Source organism: Lynx rufus, unplaced genomic scaffold (genome assembly GCF_022079265.1).
Source record: "Lynx rufus isolate CCGP_SWC_20201006 ecotype Redwood Valley unplaced genomic scaffold, mLynRuf1.p SCAF_14, whole genome shotgun sequence".
NCBI lineage: Eukaryota > Metazoa > Chordata > Mammalia > Carnivora > Felidae > Lynx > Lynx rufus.
The window spans coordinates 55,209,876-55,235,116 of record NW_025814828.1 but is presented as its reverse complement, the minus strand read 5'-3'; the positions used below and the strand labels follow the sequence as shown (position 1 = coordinate 55,235,116).

The following is a 25,241-nucleotide window of genomic DNA, read 5'->3' as shown; positions in this document are numbered from 1 at the left end:
CCTCAACTGAGTTATGGGAATCTGGGTGGGAGAATGTTAGTTTATATGTTCCACCGAATCCTTCACCTCCAGCAATAGTGGACAGAGCCATCAGAATGAGTATGTATTCATTGTTTGATCACCTTAAAATATTCAGAAGAAGCTGCTGTAATAGACTGCTAAAATAAGGTATACAGAAATCCTTAGAAGGTGGTTTATGCATAGATACCTTGTCTGTCAACCAACATTCAAGGCATAAAAGACATGAAATAACTAAGCTAAAGAGATTTAGAATACATATAAGAAACTTACTGTAAAGTATCTTTGTACTAAATTTTATGTGAAAATTATCATAAAACTGTATAAGACTGTATTACTTTTAAAGATGACCAACATTCTTCCAACTCCTCTTTAAACTCTCTTGAGGATCTATCCCTTTGGAACTAATTTAATTTCAAGTGAGAGCACTAGGTGATTGATATATTTCTATCCAGCAGAGCTATTGACAATGGAAAGAGAAAAGACTTCACTGATGTTGGTATTCTTTGCTGTGATAAAGATGAGTTTTGGAAATGGAATTTGATTGGCATGCATGAATTGACCCTCATAAGCAATATTAGGAAATAATCTTCCAAGGTAAAAAATGGGTAATTGAGAGAAATGGAAAGATGAAGTCAGTATCAAAGTAAGTCACAAAAGATAAAAACTATGACACACAAGAGCAAAACTATTAGAAAGAATGAAAAAATAATGGCTAAGTTTGTATTTTATGTTTTCCAGGTGTTACACATTTTCTGAAGTTCATATATACATATAAAAGTAATTTTTGAATTCTGAGCATTTTAAATAATAACTAATATTATCAGGATTTACAGGTAATTGTTTGAATTGACTGATTTTGTGAACTGCACCTTAAGATAGGTCTAATAATATTTTCAGGCATCTATCGCCCTGGCTAATATTTTTTTTGCTCAAAAATAAACTTATTTTAGATATTAAATCGTGATTCTACTGTCATATTAACATGAAGCATTCACTCTAGTTTTCCATAAATTGATGATGGGAACTTTATCATTTACAGTGCTTAAATGCTATGCTGAGATAAGAATGTGTACTTTTCCATTTTTATCACATTTATCAAGAATATTATATAATATAACCTAAATGGTTGACATTCAATAAGTGATTTCTAACACACCTTCCTTTGCCATATATTGACAATATTAACCAAAAATATTAGACAATTTGATCTGTAATTAGAAAAATATAATAAAAGTTAATTCCATTGCTTTAAAATAAATTCTATTGCCACATAGTATTCCATTGTGTATATATACCACAATTTCTTTATCCATTCATCAGTTGATGGACATTTAGGCTCTTTCCATAATTTGGCTATTGTTGAGAGTGCTGCTATGAACATTGGGGTACAAGTGCCCCTATGAGAAAAAATGAAATATGGCTTTTTGTAGCAACGTGGATGGAACTGGAGAGTGTGATGCTAAGTGAAATAAGCCATACAGAGAAAGACAGATACCATATGGTTTCACTCTTATGTGGATCCTGAGAAACTTAACAGGAACCCATGGGGGAGGGGCAGAAAAAAAAAAAAGAGGTTAGAGTGGGAGAGAGCCAAAGCATAAGAGACTGTTAAAAACTGAGAACAAACTGAGGGTTGATGGGGGGTGGGAGGGAGGGGAGGGTGGGTGATGGGTATTGAGGAGGGCACCTTTTGGGATGAGCACTGGGTGTTGTATGGAAACCAATTTGTCAATAAATTTCATATATATTAAAAAAAAATAAATAAATAAAATAAATTCTATCTTTAACCCTTTTAAAGGTACACTAATTTACTCATGTTTATTCAACAAAAAGTAGAACTTTTAAAAGTTTGCTCAATGAAAATAAATATTAAATGTTCTATCCCCTAATCACAAATTAATATGCAAATGCCATCCTTTGCAAACTTTGTTAAAGTAAAAAAAAATGAGCCAAATGGAAGGCTTTTGATTTATATTATCCAATTGACCTCCCATGAGTAAGATATCTGTTTTTTGTTGCATGGAAATGAAATAACTTTAGGATAGTTCAAAAGCTTGTATTAATTCAGAGCTTGGAAAGATGTTACTGTTGTAAATTAAAGGCATCATATACATTAAACAAACAGCAATTAATTGAAAATATAGGATTAAAAGATAATAAAGATAGAACCCTCTGATGGTATGTTTGGTTTACTCCCTCCAGTTCCAAAACTGACCTTAGATGCCACTCAAAGAGGGGGGGCACAATCAAGCTCAATGTTCCCTAAAGACTGGGTTTATACTGATTAAGAAGGCATCAGATGCTTCAGGCTTATTAAACCCTACCTTGGCCCTGATATGTGGGAGCAACCTCAGCTAATGGTAGCTTACAACTAGTGGGGTTTTCTTCATAAATTTAACTGTGGCAAATTGGACAAACACTGAGTCCAATCCAAATTGGCTTTGGTCACATAGACACAGCCTTTAAGTTAAAGGAAGAAAGCAGGCAAACAAAAGAGGGATAAGAAACAGCAAAAGTTTCACTGAATGAAATAAACATTCATGCTTTCACAATTAGCAAACTTAAGGTATTTATTAGGTCTACCAACTGCAGCAGAATCAGGGATTACCAGAAGATCCATGAGCTCTGACATTCTTTATTTTGTAAAAATGATGGGCAACTCTACATGAATGAAGGTTTCTAAATTTCCTGAAGCTGCCAGATAAATGGTGACCCTCAAATGGATTTGTCAGTCACATCCAGTTTGTTGCCTTCTTGTAGATCTATTCGTTACACAGTGAAAAGGCAGTGATTAGTCAAACCTCTAGCAAGCAACATATCCATGGTTGTCTTCCTTTCTGAAGTTAAGAAATAATTTTCTCATGGAGATGCCTTTTCTTTTTTATTTGAGTGAGAAATTTCTTCATATTAAACATGAAAGTAAATGTAATCTACATCCAAAGGGCTAGAAAACTCCATTAGAATCATACTGGAAAAACTCCAGTGGTTAAATTCGGTTTTTATTTTTAGATAATTTTGCACTCCAGTGAAAATCTATATTGACTTGTTTTATATATTTTCTTACTACTAAGTATTTAAAAATTTTTAAAGGATCTAAGCATTTATTGGAATCCTGAAAATAATGAGTAACAAGTTTTAGTCTTATTTCCATATTTAGACAGTTTCTAGTTATCTAAATTTAGCATCAGAATTTAAAGATTGATAAAAAATGTTGTCTAGAATACTTTAAAAATATTGATAGTTTATTATTTTTCTACTTGTGGTTTTTACAAACAGTAGTGATATTTTTAAAGTATACTATTGTACACTTCAGAAAGGTAAATTATATTCACATTTATGCATTTTTAGAATATGCCTAACACATAAATATACACCCTTTTAACAGCTAAACATACAAGAAATTTGCTCACATTGTATATGTAAAATTATTAGTCCCTATATATAATCTCAAAAAACACATGAATACTTCTGCCTCTGCCATAAAGTAAGAATTAAACTTATTTCTTTTACTTATATGAAGAATATCAATATAGGAACTCATGCCCACTTCATATCAGGCAGTTATAGAGAGAAGTATGCTGTTTACTGTACCTTGAATAGAGGTACTATCATGAGAAGTCCCATTTTTTTCTATTTCAATATCTGGAATTCCAGTATCTGAAAGAAGTGACATTTAAGATTAAGGCACAATTCTATTTTTTCTGATTCCATTTAAAGTGAAACCAGTACTTTGGTCCTATAGATAACACAAGACCTTGGAACGCATTTTTGTTTTTGTTTTTGTATGTCTATTTCTTTGTAGTGGTAAAAGGGAGGATTATAAACTGTAGCAGAATTCTACAATTTGGCATATATTTTAAACTATATAGTAAATACTTTTTTATTTCATTCTCTAGAGATAATTCTCGTGAAAATAATCTGTCCATAAAAATCCCCTCAGACTATCAAGTAACATGCCATGGCTGTGGAATAAGATTGCATAAGTGGAAGTGCCCCTTCCTTATGGTATATTTTTCATTTGTGAAATGCTGTAGATAATAAGATTATTTCTATGTTAAGTGTACTGAACACCAAAACACAAATTGTGGTTTGTGGTCTTTATGCAGTACTGGCTATAAGGGCAAAGGGACACATGAATTGTTTTTGAAAAAATTCAAGCAAGAGAAATAAGAGTTAGGTTTTTATTTTTAATTTTAAATATGAGATGTGATTATCTAAAAGTTATCCATATCCATGAAGTATAGCATTATATGAGCATTTGTGTATATATACATTTTCCTGGACACCCTTGTGTAATGTGATAACAGATGCCAGCGTATCACCCAATGCCATCAAAGATTAATGTGAGAAGAAAATGATTTGAATACAAGGTACCCATCATGCTGTAGAAACAGCTGTTTTTCCTTTATACTTTTACTTTATACTATACAGCTTTATAGAAAAGCTAAACCTAAATGGAGTTTACTTATGGGTGGATCTTAAATATGTAAAAAAAAATGTCAAACCATTTCAGAATGACAAGTTCAGGGCCTCAAATAATAATAATGAGTACACAGAACATATGTCCCATTGCTATTCAAGAAATGTTCCTTTTAAAATCTTTGATAAGTAACAGACATTTCTCCAAATAAGATGTACTGATGGCTAACAGACGCATGAAAATATGCTCAACATCACTCATCATCAGGGAAATACAAATCAAAACTACAAGGAGATATCACCTCACACCTGTCAGAATGGCTAAAATCAACAACATAAGAAACAAGTGTGGGCGAAGATGTGGAGAAAAAGGAAGTTGTGCACTGTTGGTGGGTATTTAAACTGGTACAGCCACTGTGGAAACTAGTGTGGAGGCTCCTCAAAAAGTTAAAAATAGAACTACCCTACAATCTAATAATCACACCATTGGGTATTTACCCAAAAAATACAAAAAACTTAATCCAAAGGGATACAGGCATCCGTAAATTTATTGCAGCACTATTTATAATTGCCGAACTATGGACACAGCCCAAATGTCCATTGATAGATAAATGGATAAAGAAGAAGTGGTATATATACAATGGAATATTATTCAGCCATAAAAAGAATGAAATCTTGCCATTTGCAACAACACAGGTAGAGCTAGAGAGTATTATGCTAAATGAAATCAGCCAGGCAGAGAAAGACAAATACCATGTAACCTCACTCAAGTGTTGAATTTAAGAAGCAAAACAAAGGAGCAAGGAAAAGAAAAAGAGGCAAACTAAGAAACAAACTCTTAACCATAGAGAAGAAACTGATGTTTACCAGAGGGGAGGTGGGTGGGGGGAATGCGGGAAAGAAGTGATGGGAATTAAAGAGTATACTTATCACGATGAAAAATAAAATAAAATGATTTAAAAAATAAAAAAAAATAAAAAAAATAAAATCTTTGATAAGCAAGGATGCTGGCTCCCACTAAGATGCCCATTGTGTGAGATATTATTTACTCTTTCTTTACTGTGTCTCAATGAGACATGGTTAGCATGAGCTAAAATAATCTAGCACTATATTTGTACTGATTGTAAGCACAAGGATCCAAGACAGTCACAGTAAAAAGGGAATTGAACTTTTGGAAAGAAAGAATATGACTGACGTTTGTACAAAATTCTTTATTCATTTTTAGTATAGGACCCTGAAGCACTCTTTTAGTTTTGTGTGTGTGTGTGTTATACATGTGAATAGAGCATGTATACATGTATGTATAAAATTCTTAGGCTTATACTTGTTACACACATTTATCAGTTAATATACACCTATGTATTTAACATATCAGTTAAACATACAAGCTGTCAATGAGCTATGAAAGAAGAACCTGAATATTCTATGAGATGAAATGATGTTGTGGGATTTAATAATTGAAAATGTAATAAAAAATTTGGAATTAAGAGATTTCATGACAGAAGCTTCTCTTCTCACAGAATTTCCAGGATGTACTTAGAGCATTCTTTTTCAACCAGGTCCTCCTTAAACCCTCAACACTGATGCAATCTACATTCAAGAAATCAGGATCCTATAATTCATTAAAATAGAGTACACCAAACATCAGCATATTTTAATATGAATGGACCTAAAACACTTACATTTTTTTAATATGAAATTTATTGTCAAATTGGTTTGCACCAACACATGCCCTCCTCAATGCCCATCACCAACCCTCCCCTCCCTCCCACCCCCCATCAACCCTCAGTTTATTTCCAGTTTTTAAGAGTCTCTTATGGTTTGGCTTTCTCCCTAACTTTTTTTTCCTTCCCCTCCCCCATGGTCTTTTGTTAAGTTTCTCAGGATCCACATAAGAGTAAAACACTTACATTTTATGTGCAAGGATGTTATCAATATTAGTGCTTCTACTGCAAAAGTCAGCAGGATTTCCTGTTATTCCTAGACTATTTGTATCTCTCAGCGTAGGGATTATTTTGACACATTTAATTAATAACCCAAAGCACTTAGCCTCAAATGGATTTTTTAATGATTCTTGAGCAAAGCCCCTTCCTTCCTTCCTTCCTTCCTTCCTTCCTTCCTCCCACCCTCCTTCCCTCCCTCCTTCCTTCCTTTCTTTTCCTTTTTCTTTTCCTTTCCTTTTTCTTTTCTTTTCTCTTTCTTTCTCTTCCTTCTTTACTTCCTTCCTTCCTTCCTTCCTTCTTCCTCTCTTTTTTAAATGAGACATTACCTTTCAACCTCCTCAAGTCACCATCACTAGTAGTGGCTTGCTTAAGTGCTTGTTCCACTTGTTCCCTGCGTTTTGATTCAAATTCCAAGGCTTCCTGCAGTTTTCTCTTGGCCTTTTTCTCCTTCTTCAGACGCTTTTGCATGGTAGCTAAAACATGAAAAGGTAAATCGTTTGCAAAACTTTGGTGAATAAAATAAAATACGTTGCCAATTTTGATGTATTATAAACCATAGATACAGATACAGAGAGAGATATTTACTGCATATGATTAGCTTCTTTGGACTCCAATTCTCATTAGACTCAACCAGAGTGTTCAATCATGTGATTTACTTATTTTTGCTTTCACTTTTCCAGTGTGTATGCTTTATAATACATATACATTTATATGGCAGTGGCACTGTCGGTAGAAAATCATTTTCTACTTTCACTAACTACATGCATTAAATGATAGTATTAAATATTTGATAATTTTTTAGATAGAATTATTGGGATCCTGCAATTATTGGTTGACAGCAGGGTTCTAAGCATACCAACCTTCACAGTCTTTCTGAATCAGTTTTTAAAAATTAAGATATTGACATTGTGGTGATAGAAAAACATTCAAGAAGCATTACACAAAATTAAAATTTTTATAACATTTAAGAAATATTAAAAGTGCTCACATATAATTAAATATTTTTATTAAACTAATTATGATACTAATTTAAGTTTCAATTGTATTTATTTCACAGTTCATTGTCTTTCATATAAATGACCTCCAGCACCTTGAAGAGAATCAGTTACCCAGGTAAATTTATGTTCATGTGAGTCTAAAATTCATAAGTCTGAAGTAAAAACAAAATTGGAAAACTTGAAACAATGACGCTGAGGATGTATAGTTTCTGTTATTTTTGATGAAAGATTATTAAGTGAGGCTGAACATAAAAATAGTTTACCATTATAATTATAATAATTCATATAAAGTATTCAACCAATTATTCAAACCAGCAATCTAGATTTGTTCAAATTAACATATAACTTAATGTCCTTGATAACACAAATGTTAGCTTCCAGTAAAATTATTGGTTCAAAAATATGCTATATGTTGATTCCCTTGAAATTTATAATTACATATGGTACAAACAATGTTACAGTAATGAGAGATAGAAGCAAAAACAAAATGTTCACCTTTAACTCAGAAGGCTGACCTATAGCCTGCATTGTTTCAATAATGCTAACATATGTGCTAGTTACTACATTCTTTTTTAAAAAATTTTTTTAAATAAATTTCTTTAACTTTTTTATTTATTGAGAGACAGAACATGAGCATGGGAGGGGCACAGAGAGGGGGAGGAGACACAAAATCTGAACCAGGCTTCAGGCTGTTAGCACAGAGCCAGATGCAGGGCTCGAACTCACAGAACCATGAAGTCATGACCTGAGCCGAAATCGAAGACTTAACCAACTGAGCCACCCAGGCACCCCTGGGTGCTACCTTCTTAAAGGGTCTCATGACTGCCTATAAATCTCACCGACAGCTCATATTGATCTGAATGATAAGAACCAGAGAAATCTTACGAAAGCAGTTTTATGAGTAGAAATTTGACAGACATTTATGATGTAATACTCCCTGCATGACCCCTTCCCTTTGAGCATTAAGCATATAATCACCAGCTTAATACAGCAAAAAGTGCAGTTATTTCTGCCCATTGTCCTGTCCCATGCAACTTAAATAAACTTACTAAGTTGCACCATAAAATATCTCAAGAATTTTTTCTTGACTGCCACTCTCAACAATTCCATAGCAACCACATATTACATTTTAAATTATATCAATAAATGATAATGACTATCATTTATTTAGAACCTACTATGAGCATTTTTCTGGGACTCTGTCTTATTACTTTCTTTAATTGAAAAAAAGATAATAATAAGGACTATATATATATATATAATTATTATATATAATTATTATAAACAATTATTATATATAATTGTTTTACAAATATACACATATACATACATATATATAGTTATGTAGTTACTCTTCTTTCTATATCCTTGGACAGTTGTCATTTTTAACCATAGTATCAATTTCTCCCCCTCTTTCTTTTCAATCATATGACTTAAGATAAAGCAAGCATTCACCATTTGTCATAAAAAGTTAGTTATCCTGGGTATGAGATATTTAGGGAACTAGAAAGGAACTTACGTGATTTTAAAGCTCATCTATTGTAATAGATGAGGATACTGAGTTTCATAGAGATGAAGTAGATATTTTTTCTAAATCAATGAGGATAACAGAGTAGTTTCATATAATTATGTTAGTTCTAGATGTAAAATGTTAAAACCAATGCCTAGAACATAGCAGACAGTTGATAAGTATTAGCCAGTAGTAGTAGTAGTAGCAGCAATCGTGACAGTAATGATAGTAGCAGTGGTATTATTATTATATCATAATATGCTACATTAATAAAATACAAATACTTAAGAATATGCTTGATAATATATTGAATATTACATCTACCATGCCTATGCCTTTTTAAAAGACAATAGATATGATAGTAATTATAAAGATAGACTTTTAAGAGTCTATGAGAAGTTAGTAAATAGAAATTGTCATGAGCACATACCTAAAAGTTGGAAGCCAATTTTACTCTATGTAGTAGATATACATAAGTCAATTTGACAGTGTTATTATATTTAAGATGTAATTATTAGGTTCTTTAGTATAAATAAATATCCTAATAAAAATGTGGTTTTTATGATGGCTAATCATAATAATGTATTTTGCATACCAAATACCAGAAATAAATGATTTTTTCTAAACTTTAAAGAGAAAGGTTGGCTTTTGCTAAATAGTATTTAATGACTTTGGAAAGATAATAAGAGGTTTAAGTCTGTTTTTAAGATTTGTATATATGTATGTAAACTCTTCACCCAATGTGAGGCTTGAACTTACAACTCTAAGATCAAGTGTCACCTGCTCCTCTAACTGAGCCTCTTTTCCTCATATTTTATTTATTTTTCGAAGGGGTTATTTTTTTTTCTTTTTTGAGACACAGAGAGAGAGAGAGAGAGAGTGAGCACGTGAGCAGGGGATGGGCAGTGAGAGGGAGAGAGAGAGAATCTTAAGCAGGCTCCATGCTCAGCATGGAGTCCCATGTGGGGTTCGATATCATGACCATGAGATCATGACCTGAGCCCAAATCAAGAGTCAGATACTTAACTAACTGAACAATCCAGGCACCCCAAGAGGTTTAATTCTTTTTAAATGCAGTGATTGACTTTATATGTTGAACTGGAATAATAATTATTCCTAGGCCTTAAGTAAAATATACAGTAAGTTTTTAATTACTTGCAAAATTTTTGGAGTATAATATACTACCTTGGTATAGTGTAAAGTAAGTGGATTTCATTCAACTGGAATTATTCTTCCTTGTTCAGGGAGGCATTATCTACATGTGGATTTTCTCTCCCTTTCATTGACTTTCCTTCCCATTCTTTAACTATTTTATTTAATTATTACTTTGTGACTCTTCCATAGAAGAGTAAGTAGAGAACAGAAGAAACTGAATGAAATTCACAATCATCACTTTTGCTGCTGTTTAGTATTTTTATGGTAAATGTAAGGAAAAGGTGGAGATTATTGGCTGAGTTGAAGTTTTAAATTTTCTCTGGTTTTGGAATAAACTAGTCTCTTTATCCATATCCGTATATAATTTAATAGATACCCACAGTTGAAAAGTTAATTCTATTTGTGAACATTATTTCTCCATTCTCTCCCTTTTGCCTCCATCCGTACTTATGCTACCCTAGTTCAGTCCTCATCACCATTGCCTGGATGAGAGCAAACTCCTTTTACATACTTTCCTTGTTTCTAGTTTTACTTCAAGCCCCCTCTAATATATTCCCAACACCAAAGTGGTCTAATTGAACACAGACCAAATCATCCCCTTGCTTATCTTTGTCTATTTCCCATCACCTATAGGACAAAATCCAAGTTAATCTTTTGCATGGTTAAAAAATGTCCTTCACAAGTTAGCTTCTACACTCATATTTTTTTAAGTTTATTTATTTATTTTGAGAGAGAGAGAGAGACAGAGAGAGAGACAGAGAGAGAGAGAATGCACACTCATATGAGTAGGGAAGGGGCAGAGAGAGAGAGAGGAGAGATTCTCTCAAGCAGGCTCTGCACTGTCAGTGCAGAACCCAATGTAGGGTTGATCCCACGAACCCTGAGATCATGACCTGAGCCAAAATCAAGAACCAGACACTTAGACTGAGCCACCCAGGTGCCCTAGCTTTTACCCTCATCTTTCTCCATCATCTCCCATCATTCACTTCATAAAATGCAGAGCCACAGTAATAACAAACTGTTTATAATTGCCCTTGTATGAGACTTCTTGCCTTCATGCCTATGCTCACTGATACCTCTGTCTAGAGACTCCAAATCACTCAGGCACTCTCATGCCCTTTCTTATCCTACTGATCTTCAAGACTCAGCTTCAAGTGTCAGTGTCAGGAAGCCTTCCTTAACCATTAACTCCCCCACCAAGCTGAACTAATTACCCCCTCTCTATATAACCATATATACTGTGCATCCTTGCTCTTGCATTTTGCCTTGAAATTAACGGTTGGTTGTACTAGCCCTCTAAAATGTACATCTCTCAAGGACAGGGGCTGAGTTTTATTTATCTGAAATCCCCAGAATCTAGCACTGTCCTTGGCAAAGAGTAAGCATTCCATCTATAAGAATTTATTTGATTATCTATATGCAGGGTATTTTATGAAATTACGAGAAAACTGAGAATATTCATGTTTTCCAAATAAGCTAGCCTGAAGTCGATCTAACTCATTATCTTTTATAATAAAGAGAAATAGTATAAATATCTTACCTTGTGGATTACACACAGTATTTGATTCTTAGCTTGTTATTTTTCAGTAGTTCTAAGCTATCCCTGAGAATATTTATACTACTATTGAAAATATCTACAACAAGGGGCACCTGGGTGGCTCAGTTGGTTAAACATCCAGCTGCGGCTTAGGTTAGGCTTAGGTCATGATCTCAGGGCTCGTGGGTTCGAGCCCCGTGTCGGGCTCTGTGCTGACAGCTCAGAACCTGGAGCCTGCTTCATGTTCTATGTCTCCCTCTCTCTCTGCCCCTCCCCTGCTCATGCTATCTCTCTCTGTCTCTCAAAAATAAATATTAAAAAAATTTAAAAAAAAAGAAAATATCTGCAACAAAATATTTATTCTGTAATTGAACTTGTTAAACTTACTTCTGCTTTGAAGTTCAACTGCGAGTTGTCTTTCAAGGTTTTCTCTAATTTCTCTCTCTCTATAGAGCTCCATTCGCAGTTCCTTTTTTTCTTGTTGAATCTGCTTCTCCTGGATGTGAGCATTATCCAAAGCCACTTTCAGTAGGCCCTGTCAAAGTACAGAAAATGACATGCAGTTCATCTTATCTGTTTTAGTTTCTCAAATATGAAATAATTTATGTAGATGCTAATGTCTTGTATTACATTTATTTTGTTTATAGAAATATTGTTGACCTGAATGTTGGTCAACAGAGTCTCCACAGAGGACAAACTATCAGCAAAAATGAATTGTCCAGGGAATCCAGGAGGTAATGTCTGTCCAGGAGTCAACTGGATCTTGTCCAAGGGTGACTTGATCATTGGAATCTGAAATGGTACCTCTTCTGCAAAACAAAAACAAAAACAAAGACAAACAAACAAACAAAAACCCCAAAATTATTATCAGAAGGTTCATGAATTAACAGCTAAAAATGTTCTGTTTCCTTTACTTTTAATAGCATCTTATAAAGATTTTCTTTCTAAAACTAAATGATGGCAAACTCATAATAAGAAGTCATATGTATTGAGAAACCAGCTGCCTGTAGTTTCTCAAAATAAATGTTTCAGTAAATAATCAGTGCAAATGAAGCAACATTTACTGCCAAAGAGGCATGAGACTTGGAGAAAAATTATGATATGTTTATGAATGCCTATAAATTAAATAATCAGATCTTTCTTGTAATGCATACACTGCTTTTTTTTTCATTTTCAAGTCTATTATCTCCATTCTTTAATAGCTGTACTGAAGTTTAATTTCTATACAATAAAATTCACCTATTTTAAGTGCACACTTCAAAGATTTTTAGTAAATTTACAGAGTTGTGGGACCATCATCACAAATCTATTTAGAACATCTTGATCTCCCCCAAAATATCCCTCGTGCCCATTTACAGTTAATATACTTTCCCATCCCCATCCCCTGGCAACAACTAATCTACTTTCTGCCTCTATAGGATTGCCTCTTCTGGATATTTTCCAAATAGAATTATATAATATGTAGTCATTTTGTCTGGCTTCTTTTATCATTATGTTTTCGAGGTTCAGTCATGTAGTAGCATGTATCAGTGGTTTCTTCCTTTTTATTGCTGGAAAGTATTCCATTACATGGATATATTGATTTTTGTTTAATTATTCACTAGTTGACATGCTTTTGGATTATTTCCAGTGTTACCTTTTATTTTGAAGAATATTACTTATGAAAAAATATCAGTTGTGGTGTGAAAACACAAATTATATCTTTTCTCCTTATTTTTATATTATCTTCTCCCACATTATCCTTACTTAATCAAGATTCTCTCTTAGCTTCAGGTAAAGAGACACCAATGAATTGTTGTTTAATGAGATGTTTTGGTTCTGGTTCCAGTAGGGACAGAAATATAGATTTATTATACAGTTAAATCTCATTTTTCAATTGCAAGAAGCCTATACATGTAGTGTGCAGAGCTTGAACCACACAGATTTCATAGTCATCATGGTTTGCTGATAGTGTGGAGCTTGATGCCAGGCTCGAACTTAGGAACTGTGGGATCATGACCTGAACCAAAATCAAGAGTCCAAGGCTTAACTGACTGAGCCACTCATGTGCCCCACTTCTGGAAATTTTTAATGGGACAGCATTATCTCTGAATAAGATGTTTTTATTAGAGATCACCTTTACAATTTTTTTACAACTTGTAATTTTCTAAAGTCTACAGGGATAAAAAGTGCTAAGCAATTATTTTATAGAATTAACACTGTCATATTATTTGAATCCAAAATGTTATAAAAATCATTTTATTGGTTGTAAATAATTCAATAAAATGTATAAACTAGCCTGTTCATTTTCTTCTAATACAAGAAGGTATAATGAGCATATTCAGGTTTTTTTCATAAAACTTAAAAAATAACATTTTTATTATAAATGCATGATTTATGTGTTTTGTACAACTCCCCTGATGTAAAATTAACCCTGACCCTTTTCCTTCCTCCCTTCCTTCCTTCCTTCCTTCCTTCCTTCCTTTCCCACTTCCCTCCTTGCCAGTGGAAGTTTTGGTAGAGGTTAAGTATTCCAGAAGGAGTTAGCACATTATCACAAATTCTGTGATCTATTTCAACTACAGGGTTTGAATATTTGAAATATGTCATTAAAAAACAATTCTGAAATATCTTTGGCAGCAGCTCTAATGCTTCAAAATACATTTCTCAACACCTAACCAAGGAATATTATGTTTTATTTGTATTGCTTAAAGTCTGTGTTTAGGTAGCATTTTGTCTTCTGCATGTGATTGCATTAAGTGGATAGAATAACTTCATAATGATTTATTGATAATAACTGGTGAGTTTCTATACCTTTGTATTGATGTCTAAAAATCTTAAAGTATGAATTTATGTAGCCTGGAAGATCTATTTTTACAAAATGAACTGCTACACGGTTAAAACATTGACATCCTACTGATTCAGAGATAATATGTTTCCTCTGAATAAATATTTTGTATCAGGGGAAGAGTTATAAAAATTAATGGATTCCTTGTTATGTATCACTCTATGCACATGTAACCTCACTGGTGAGTATTTGAGGGATATTCTACAAACAAGATACCCAAAAAAGAAAGCAATATATTCAGTATGCATGAAACAAAATTATAATTACATTAAAATTGCCAGAAGTCTTATATTTGGAGATGAAAGATATGCTATTAAATTGGCTGAAAGGAAAATTACTATTGACTATGAAGACAGGTTGCATGGTCTATGGTTTGTAATGTTGCTGTACAGTAGATTGAAGTTTCAAAATAGCATTATTCTCCTTTAAAGAGATGGACACAGTTGAATTAGGTGTTGCTTGCTGCAGTGAGGATCAAATGCAGAAAGAATCATGTTTCATCAGACCTGGTCAACATCAGGAAAATGAATAGAAATATAAGAGGTATGCAGGCAATGATTCATTTTGTTAATCTGGCCCAGGAGAAACACATAGATACAGCACACAGATCTAAGCTTCTACCAAAAGACAAATAGGACACAGAAGGTGGGAATTGGGATGACAGTGTAGCAGGGGTCACATTGATTTTCAGCAGGAGTTTTCACACAGATGAGATAGCCTTGGACTCTATTTGGCCCATTGTTCATATCCTACCTGTCCCACAAGCAATAAATTTCCTAGTCCTAGAAAAGGGCAGTAAAGAAGAAGGATTCTACTTATGACTTCTTATGATTAAGTTTCTGTGCTAACCAAACATGCTTTTTCAGACCAAGGTCACATTGCATGCTAAGGACCGTAATGGCCAAAAGCTAGTCAAAGTGTATTATGTTTTGCTGTATATTAGTGAAAAGTGTCAAACAATTTGTCATAGTTTTTTCCCATTTAAATCATATATTACAAAAATGTGTAATAAATGCATTGGAAATATATTTCAATCTTGTAATAGGTTTTCACATCTGTATGACATCACCATTTTGCTCAGTTTGAATACATGCACTGTTATGTAGAAATTTATTCAGTAGCCTTGAGAAATCCTAACTGGCAATGAAATTTCACATAGACAAGTACTAGAACCATAGATTGTCAGTTAAATAAAAGCATCTCTTTGTAAGCCAGGGAGAAAATGTTTTGACTGAGCACTTTAAAAGGCTTGTGTTCAAATTTTATATATTTAAACCTTTATAAACACACATTACGCAATAGTATAAACTAAAAGATAAGGAAAGGAAAACTGCTACCTAGCTGAGGACATAAGCAACCTCTTCATTTACTGAAGCAAAGTGGAGACCACTTTTATTGAGCCTGTTGGTCAAACTTGCCATACTTTGTAATAGCACTTGGGAATCCATTTGCAGAATCAGCTCTTAACTTTAATTTCTTCCTTAGGGCCCAGACGAATAGATGTAAAAAGTTGACAAGAACTTTATTTGTAGAAAAAAATAAAAACTCGCAGTAAATTCTCAGAATGAAAAAGTCCCCCTAAAAAATAAAGTCAAAGTTTCAAGAGACTTTCTATGTGAACATAGTGGTTATTTTCCCACTTTTTCATGGAGTTCAGTGTTTCCTCTTTCCTCTGGACTGAGGATTGTAATACAGGATAAGAAAATGAACACCACTGGGGTGCCTAGGTGGCTCAGTCAGTTAAATGGCTGATTTCAGCTCAGGTCATGATCTCGAGGTCTGTGAGTTCAAGCCCCACATCGGGCTCTGTGCTGATAGCTCAGAGCCTGGAGCCTGCTTCAGATTCTGTGTCTCCCTCTCTCTCTGCCCCTCCCCTGCTTTCTCTTTGTCTCTGTCTCTGTCTCTCTTTCTCTCAAAAATTATAAACATTAAAACAATTAATTTAAAAAAAAAGAAAAGAAACACCACTGACTCACTCAGCAGAGGAAAAATGCCGCCACCTGCCATCAGGTCATCAGTTTTTATTCTTTAACAAATAAATTATATTTCACAATTTCATTTGAGTGCTTTCCCCTAAATACATCTATCTCAAGAGACTTTCCTTTGTTGGTGCCATCAGTATTACATTTGGCACAAGCAAGACACCTTCTTCCCTCTTCCAAACTGAAGAACAATAACAATAAAATGACCAACTGCTGTGTAGTGATGTGACTTCCATTAATATAAAGAAGTGTTCTTTATTAAACAGTGTTCTGAGTTGAATTGTGATTCAAATGTTGCCATCATCAAATATGGAAAACTAAATCTTGATCCTCACATTATTATATTTCTTTAGAGTGAAGAAAAAAGAAATAATGCTGACAAATGAAAACAGAAAACTAGCAGCAAAAAAATGAAGGGTTACCAGGCTGAAAAAGTGAGATACAATACTTCTAAAATTAGTATGGCCCTAGTTTGCTCTGGATCTTTGGATTAACAATTTGGCATAACAGATTCCTATATACATTATGAATTAGAAATAAATCATTTTTCAGATAAAATGTCATGCTAATAATAAATATTGTACACAGTGAGGGGTTGTAACAAGTATGATACCCAGTCCCTGTCATTTAGGAGCTGATACATTTTAAATAAATGTCAACAAGTTATAGAAGTAGATAATTAAGTGTAAAATCGTGTGACATAGGTTGTTAAGGGCCTCTCATGGGAGAGATTACTGTAGTGTGGATTAAGCACTTAAAATAATCCATTCATTCTCTATCTGAAAAGTGTTCCCACTGTCATCAAAATACAGTCCCATGGACTTCCCCAAGATATTAGGTATGCCAACAATTTCCTTGCTCAAACTAGTGTTGAAAAACCTGGGTTAAACAATGATAAACAATTTTAATTAAAGCAAGGTTTAGCAGATAAATTACAGGGTGCTCAGTTAAATTTGAATTTCAGATAAACAGCAAATGATTTTTCAACATAAGTATGTCCAAAATATTCTATGGGACTTTGTTATACTAAAAAATAAATAATTTGTTGTTTATCTGAAATTCAAATTTCACTGGGTATGTTGTTTTCTTTTATTATTTGCTAAATCTATTAAAGCAGAACAACTCAGAGCCTTTAAAAAGCTAGTGCTGGGGCACCTGGGTGACTCAGTCAGTTAAGTGTCCAACTTCGGCTCAGGTCACGATCTCACGGTTTGTGGATTCGAGCCCCACCTCAGGCTCTGTGCTGACAGCTTGGAGTCTGCCTCAGATTCTGTCTCTCCCTCTCTCTCTGCTCCTCCCCCACTTGCACTCTGTCTCTCTCTCAAAAATAAATAAACATTAATTTTTTAAAAGCTAGTTCTAAGTATTACCGTATATTACATGTTAATCTAGGCAGCTGAGAGTATAGTGATGAAGAGCAAGATACCAAAGCCTGGCTGTGTAGGTTTGAAACTCTGCTCTATAATTTGCAAGCCCCTGGGAAAGTTAACTTTTCTGTGCCTCAATTTCCTCATCTGTAAAATTAGGATAATAATATTTATCTCATAAAGTTGTTATAAAGATTAATGAGCTACTATTTGTAAAGTTGTAGAACAATCACAACCCAAATGAAATGCAAAATAAGAGTTTGTTAGATAAATTAAATGGCAATTGAAAATTCCCAGGAGTGGGAGAGGAGCCTATAGTAAAATATTTGACCAGCTAAACATCCATTAAGACCTCTTAAAACATGTGACAAGATCCTTTTTTAGGTAGTAGATGAGTCTGGTTTCACCCTAAATTAGGCCAGTATTACCTTCTCAGTTATCAAAGGTCTGAGGAGACTTCTTAAGTCAAGGTCAGTGGTTCTCAACTGAGAGTAATTTTTCAGCTCAAAGTACATTTGGTGATGGCTGGAGACATTTTTGCTAGTCAAAACTGAGGAAGTGTGGATGTGGTCCTGCCATCTTTCTGCATTTAACTTCTAGAATGTTTAATAAGCTTAATAAAATAATAATGTTAAATCAATGAATTAGAATTAACACAATACAAGGTATGTTTTAGAGTTAGTATGCATTTAATTTTGGGTGTCTGACTTCAGTTCTTTGCTCAAGTGGCACCTTGTTAGTGAAATCTACTGAACATCCTATTCAACATTGCAGTCTGCACCCTATTCTTACCCTCTTAACATGTTTTCTTTTTCATAGAATATTTATCACCATTTAATATACAATATAACTTACTTATTTACTATTTTTGTTACATATTGTATGTCACTACAATATATTCTTCATGAGAGTGGTAACTTTGTCTTAAAATTTTTCTCACTTGGTGTCTTCTCAGTATCTACAGTAGAAGCTATCCTGGGTCTACAATACATGTAATGACTTTGGATATGGAGACTGGTAATCTTAAAACTTGATGTTAGATTTCTAAACATCAGGTTGATTCCATTGTATCTTTCTATTCAAAATGACAAGATTGTACAAGAATATATCATTTTAAAATATAGTTATAAGTATATAGTCAAAGGAGGAATGGGGAGGTGGAGATAAAGAGTTTCTGGTCAAATCTCAGCCTTTCCAATAAAATCAATGATTATTATACAGATGTGACAAACTGAAATTTTGCAATTTTGAAAAATACTTGATAGAGTTGTCATAATGACATGTTACATACTGTATATTTATTGAACTTGTCTACATATCATAGTCCTTTGAGCAAAAAATAGTAAAATATAAATATTTCTGGCTCACACACAAACTTCCCCATTATCTTTGAAATGATGTATTATTGCATCAAAGATAAAGGGGGGTGGGAGGGAGGGGCGGGTGGGTGATGGGTATTGAGGAGGGCACCTTTTGGGATGAGCACTGGGTGTTGTATGGAAACCAATTTGTCAATAAACTTCATATAAAAAAAAAAGAAGACTAAAAAAAAAAAAAAGATAAAGTGATCCTGACTATTTTTTTTAAAGTAGATCTATATTTACTAGAGCCTAGAAATAAGTAAAAGTCTGAGGATCCAGCATGGAAAGAAACTTTTTAAAAATGTTTATTTATTTTTGAGAGAAAGAAATAGAGCACGAGCTGGGAAGGGGCAGAGAGAGAGGGACACACAGAATCAGAAGCAGGCTCCAGGCTCTGAACTGTCAGCACAGAGCCCAATGAGGGGCTGGAACTCATGAACCCTGAGATCATGACCTGAGCCGAAGTCGGATGCTCAACTGACTGAGCCACCCATGCACCCATAGAAACTTTATACATAGACCAAAATTTGCTCTAAAAACTGAAAGACAGACAAAAATTTCTAATATAAACAACCAAACAGTATCAGAGGCATGTGCAAGTCCCTTCTCCAGAAAACCACCTTGGCAACTTCTGTGATAAAGGCTGCAGAGAGGAGAACATTAACCGAGTGGGGACTAATAATTTAACAGTCTGCGTCAGAAACTGACAAACAAGAGGCAGGCATGGGAAAAGAGCTAAAGTGGGAAGGAAGCTGATGGCTTGTTTTTTTTTTTTTTTAAGTTTATTTTATTTTTTTTATTTTGAGAGAGAGAGAGCCTAAGAGAGGGGGAGAGGCAGAGATGGAGGAAGAGAGAATCTGAAGCAGGCTTCACACTGATAGCACTGAGGGGCCCAATCTCAAGAACCATGAGATCAGAAAACAACTGAATGAGCTACCCAGGCCCCCAGGAAGCTGATATTTTAAAGAGATACGTTCAGGGAAGATTGTGGGAAGGACATACATTTCCATCAATTAGCTGACCTTTCCACGTGATAATGTTTTATTATGCTGGCTTATCTTTAAAATGGCTTCAGGGTTTCAATATAACCCTGCTTTTACCCTTACTAGACCTTCAGTAATCTGGCTGACTGCAGAAGCTGTAAAGCAGATTTCTCACTTTGTTTTTCTGCCGGGAAATGTGCAATCCTTTCCATCAACCAGGAAAGAGACCTCTCTTCTTAATCTGGCACAAATCAGGAAGATAAATTTATTGCTCTGACCTGGAATTGCTTGTACTAACTTTAAAATCACTGTTATTGTTTCTTTGCTTTGTGTGTGTGTGTGTGTGTGTTTACCTAGTTAACATATCTGAGTAGAGAGTATCAGTGGAAGGTACAAGGGAAGGGGATACTAATCCAGCATTTTAACAGCAATTGTTCTTAAACTTTATCATGCATCAGAATGTTCTGAAGGTGTTTTTTAAAAAGTTCCCAACTCCTGAAGTTTCTGATTCAGCAGGTCTAGGGTAGGGCCTGGCAACTTGAATTTCCGAGTACCTGACTGATAGTTGATATTGGTAGTTTGGGACCTCAGTTTGAGAAATCACTGGCCTATATAAAAGTCAGATTTTGCTACATTTAAAGATGATTAACATTGCCTCCTATGACAATATTTTTTAACTAGTCTGTACAATTTTAAGAAACTATTTCAAAATGATAACTACTTTTAAGTATATATTTTCACAGCTTTCATAATTGCATGAAATTAAAGACACATCAACTAGCCTTTTCTACAGACCTGTAGATTCTAAAAATCAATTTACATTGCAATGAAAAGAAATGTATAATGGAATCTATTTGTAAACATTGAATCAGGAAACAAAACAGTAAAAAATGTGAGTTTATACAGATAAAAACAAAATTCTTTTCTAAGAATGAATTTAACATAAGGAATTGTTTAATAAGGAAAGCCACAGTTCTATGGATTAATTCTTAGATACTATTTCCTTCTGTCCAAGAAAGGTGGAAAGTGGGTATTCTGGTGGGATTAAGATTAAAAATTAAAGATGATTCACAATCAGAATGACATTGTTGTTGAAAATGATGAGGGAGCATAAGGCAGTCTGAGGGCAAAGTACAAGCTAGCATATCACCCCCCCAGGTGGAATATGTGTGATATTCCTCAGACACTCCTGGCTGCCCAAGAACACAAGAAAGGGGAAAACAAATGGTTAACTAATAGAGATCAGTGTCAAGCAAGACATGAGTTTCCATCAGTTTACAAATATCTTAATAAAGTATAAGAAAAAAGGCAATCTTATCATTAGCTTAATCTCCAGAAGCCTATAGATTCAGTTTCCTGGAGCCCTAACATCACCTTCCCCTCCATAATGATGTTGGGAACAAAGGCAAGAAGGAAATGGCAGGTTAAATTAAACTTCCTTATAACCTGCAGTGCATTGACAAATACTGGAGGAAAACAGGGAGTATAATATTTCTCCAAGAACTCCCTAATGTCTTAATGTTAATGCCTTACTAGAGGAAAAACCTTAGCTTGACAATAGCAAGGCCTCAGGTATCTCTGGAGTCCTCTTTAGCATATTAAAGTCCTTCTGGAAGCCTCCCTTTTGTCTTTACCTCCCTCCAACTCCGTAGTATATAACCAATCATTCTTCACCATCCCAGTGCAGCTCTTTCTTCCCATGGGTTCTGTCCCCATGCTTGAATAAAATCACCTTTTTGCACCAAAGATGTCTTCAAGAATTCTTTCTTGGCCATCAGCTCTGAACCCCACCATCAATCCAAAAACCCATCAGAAAACTTGGCAAGAAAGTCTATATAGCAGTTTATAATTTGTCACCTCCTATAAACTCAGTAATAAGGAATGAATAGATATACAGGTTTGACATTTATAAAGATATCCTCACTAATAACTGCAATTATACCTATATATAATCTGTGTATTTTCATATTTTTTATTTTACCACCATACTGATGGTAGAAAATTAAGAATATTCTCTCTCACAGACAAAAGTGCACATGCATGAATGAAGACACACACACACACACACACACACATTGGTGAGACTATATGCTGATTGTTCTGTATTAGGTAAGAAATAAGAAATTGAGTCACTAATGCACCATATTTTTAATAAAATTTTTTAATAAAATTATAAAATTTCCTAATAGACGAGTCTTGAAATCGTAATAGCAACATTGTTGTAAACCTAGCCAGTTCAAAATGATGCCAATTGATTAGTTATTTTACAAAGCTTAATTTTTTAAAATAAATTTTAATAGGGCAAATACTGTAATTTTCAAATTTTTCTTTCTTGTGTTATGTAGGCATTAAGACCATAAAATCTGTTGCTTCTCCTCTGAAAATCTCTAAAGTTTTATCAAGGAAATAGTCATCTATCAGTAATGCTCCATTCAACAACTTTCACAAAATGCACAATCCTACATTTGGATGTTGTCTCTTGCCATGAGAACTTACATCATTCACTGAACAAGCTCTTTTTTGTTAAAATAGTAATAACAAATAATAATAATAATAATAATAATAATGTAGAAGATACAGCTAAGGGGTGAGGGTTAAACATCATCAGTAGAATATATTAATGTGCCATTTTGTTTCCTGTTTTAACATTGTTCTTACTCATTTTCATTTCTTTTTTTTTTTTTTTTTTTTATTTTTTTTTCAACGTTTATTTATTTTTGGGACAGAGAGAGACAGAGCATGAACGGGGGAGGGGCAGAGAGAGAGGGAGACACAGAATCGGAAACAGGCTCCAGGCTCTGAGCCATCAGCCCAGAGCCCGACGCGGGGCTCGAACTCCCGGACCGCAAGATCGTGACCTGGCTGAAGTCGGACGCTTAACCGACTGCGCCACCCAGGCGCCCCTCATTTCTACATAGTTTGTAGGGCTTATTTCGATTTTCCTCTCTTCTATTTCAATACCCATACCTAATTTAATGACTTATCAGAAACAGTGAGTACTTGGAGTGCATGATATCGTGGTATAAATTAAAATGAGTTGACAGACTTGTAAATTGAAAAGTGTGGTAGTGATTTCCTCCAATAACTTCATTAGATAATTAGAGTTTGCCTGTGTGACAAAGAGAAATAACTTCAAAAAATCTCAATCAGAAATTTCACAAATGCATCCAACTTTAACTTCAATGATTATTCAAGGGTTAATCACCAAATGACCCCACTTTCTTATTTTAACTCTTTTTTTTCCCTCAAATGTATGAGTCAGCTATTCTACTCATAACACAATGAGTATGACTGGATTTCTCTGCATCTTGGGATGTTACATCTCTAAACCTCAATGTACCCATTTGTAGAATAGGATGAACCACCTCACAGAGTATTTGTGGGAGGTTTAAATTAGAAAACTATAGTGGAAGCACTTAGTACTGTACTTAGCTTTAGTAGATCCTCAGTAAAAATTAGCTGGATCTGAAGCTATGTTAGCTTCAGGATGTTTAAGAAAAAAAACTGCATTGAATATACACTGATTTTCAGGTTTTGCCATGAAATTTCTTATTAATTTCTTTTAGTAAATTGATTAAAGGACTTAGTTAATGTAGCAATTATTAAGGTTTTATAAGTATAGTATTTTGTTTATTTTATTTTATTTTTTTTATTAAATTTATTGCCAAATTGGTTTCCATACAACACCCAGTGCTCATCCTAACAGGTGCCCTCCTCAATGCCCATCACCCACTTTCCCCTCCCTCCCATACCCTATCAAACCTCAGTTTATTCTCAATTTTTAAGAGTCTCATGGTTTGGCTTCCTCCCTCTCTTTTTTTTTCCTTCCCCTCCCCTATGGTCTTCTGTTAACTTTTTTAGGATCCACATGAGTGAAAACATATGGTATCTGGGACCTGAAAATGAGGCTTCTGTATACTTTAAATGTTTGGAAGGGCTGACAAAGTTTAAAAAGCTATGAGGTGTGATCAGTAGAATTTTGCTAATCACAGAGCCCACATTCTAGGAAAAAGTGGGAAGATAACATGTACTGTAAGTATCCAGATAAGAAATTATCCTCTAGGAAGTTGTAGCTGAGGAAATAAAGCAATATACACTATTATTCAAATTTAAATAGCATTATTTCATTGCTTTTACACTCTGATAGTTTTTCTTAAAACACCAGACTGTTTCAGAGACAGTGTTAGGTAAAGTTAGATGATTTCTTGGTTTATTAGTAAGTTCTCTCAAGAATCTGTGATACAGATTGTACTTGAGAATTTCTTGGTAATAGATTCCCCCTTTTGCCTAGAATGTGGGTTCTATGATTAGCAAAATTCTACTGATCACACCTCATAGCTCTTTAAACTTTGTCAGCCTTTCCAAACATTTAAAGTAAACATAAGCCTCATTTTCAGGTCCCAGATATTTATTTTTCATTTACTTTTCAATGGAATAAAACATGTTGTAAAGGACAATTCTGCTATTATGTCTTCCCTTGCTTAGACTTCAGAAATATCATATCCCATGCCATCCACTGAAGCCAAAAAGTATAGACACAACAGTACTATTTTCACACATGTAAAATACTACTAAAAATAGAGATATAAAATAGGAATAAATCACACAGGTCCACTTTAATAAAAGAGTAGCCTTTGAACTGTATTTTTCTTATGACACTGACATTCCTATTTGTATGTTGTGCATATACTTTCAAAGCTATACATCCCATTTAAATGGTACAGTTAGTTGTCTTTTTACAATACTGCTTGTGTCCAAGCAGATACAAAATTTGTAAAAAATGCATCTAGAGAGCCATAAAACTAGTGGAAAACGTATTTCTCCACAGTACTTTAGTACTTTGAAAAAATCAATCACTGGGAAAAATGTTTTGCTATAAACATTAAAAGACTTATAAACACAATGGCTTCCCACAGCACTTGTTTAAAAATTTTTAAGAGCTAGCATAGAACAGGTCTTCTTATATACTAAAGCTCAAATTCCTCCAATTTCCTCAATTTTTCACAGGACTTATTCTTGAAATTTAAAAATACTTTAATTGCAATGCAATCACAAATTTGCATTATGACATTTACCAATATGAAGCCAGAAAATGCATTTCCCCCTCAACATAGGTTTTACTCTTACTGCACAAGATA

At 34.0% G+C, this 25,241-nt stretch overlaps 1 protein-coding gene across 1 annotated transcript in view; it reads right to left on the bottom strand.

Annotated features, from left to right (window-relative positions):
• Nucleotides 1–2,736: 2,736 nt before the first annotated feature.
• The window catches only part of DACH2 (dachshund family transcription factor 2), a 736,007-nt gene continuing 713,502 nt past the window's right edge, over nucleotides 2,737–25,241 (bottom strand). The window contains exons 9-13 of the mRNA XM_047075803.1: nucleotides 12,244–12,392; nucleotides 11,971–12,118; nucleotides 6,710–6,856; nucleotides 3,613–3,678; nucleotides 2,737–2,783 (exon numbers count right to left, since the gene is read on the bottom strand). Coding sequence (XP_046931759.1) covers nucleotides 2,737–2,783; nucleotides 3,613–3,678; nucleotides 6,710–6,856; nucleotides 11,971–12,118; nucleotides 12,244–12,392 — 557 coding nt within the window. The remainder of the gene's footprint in view (nucleotides 2,784–3,612; nucleotides 3,679–6,709; nucleotides 6,857–11,970; nucleotides 12,119–12,243; nucleotides 12,393–25,241) is intronic.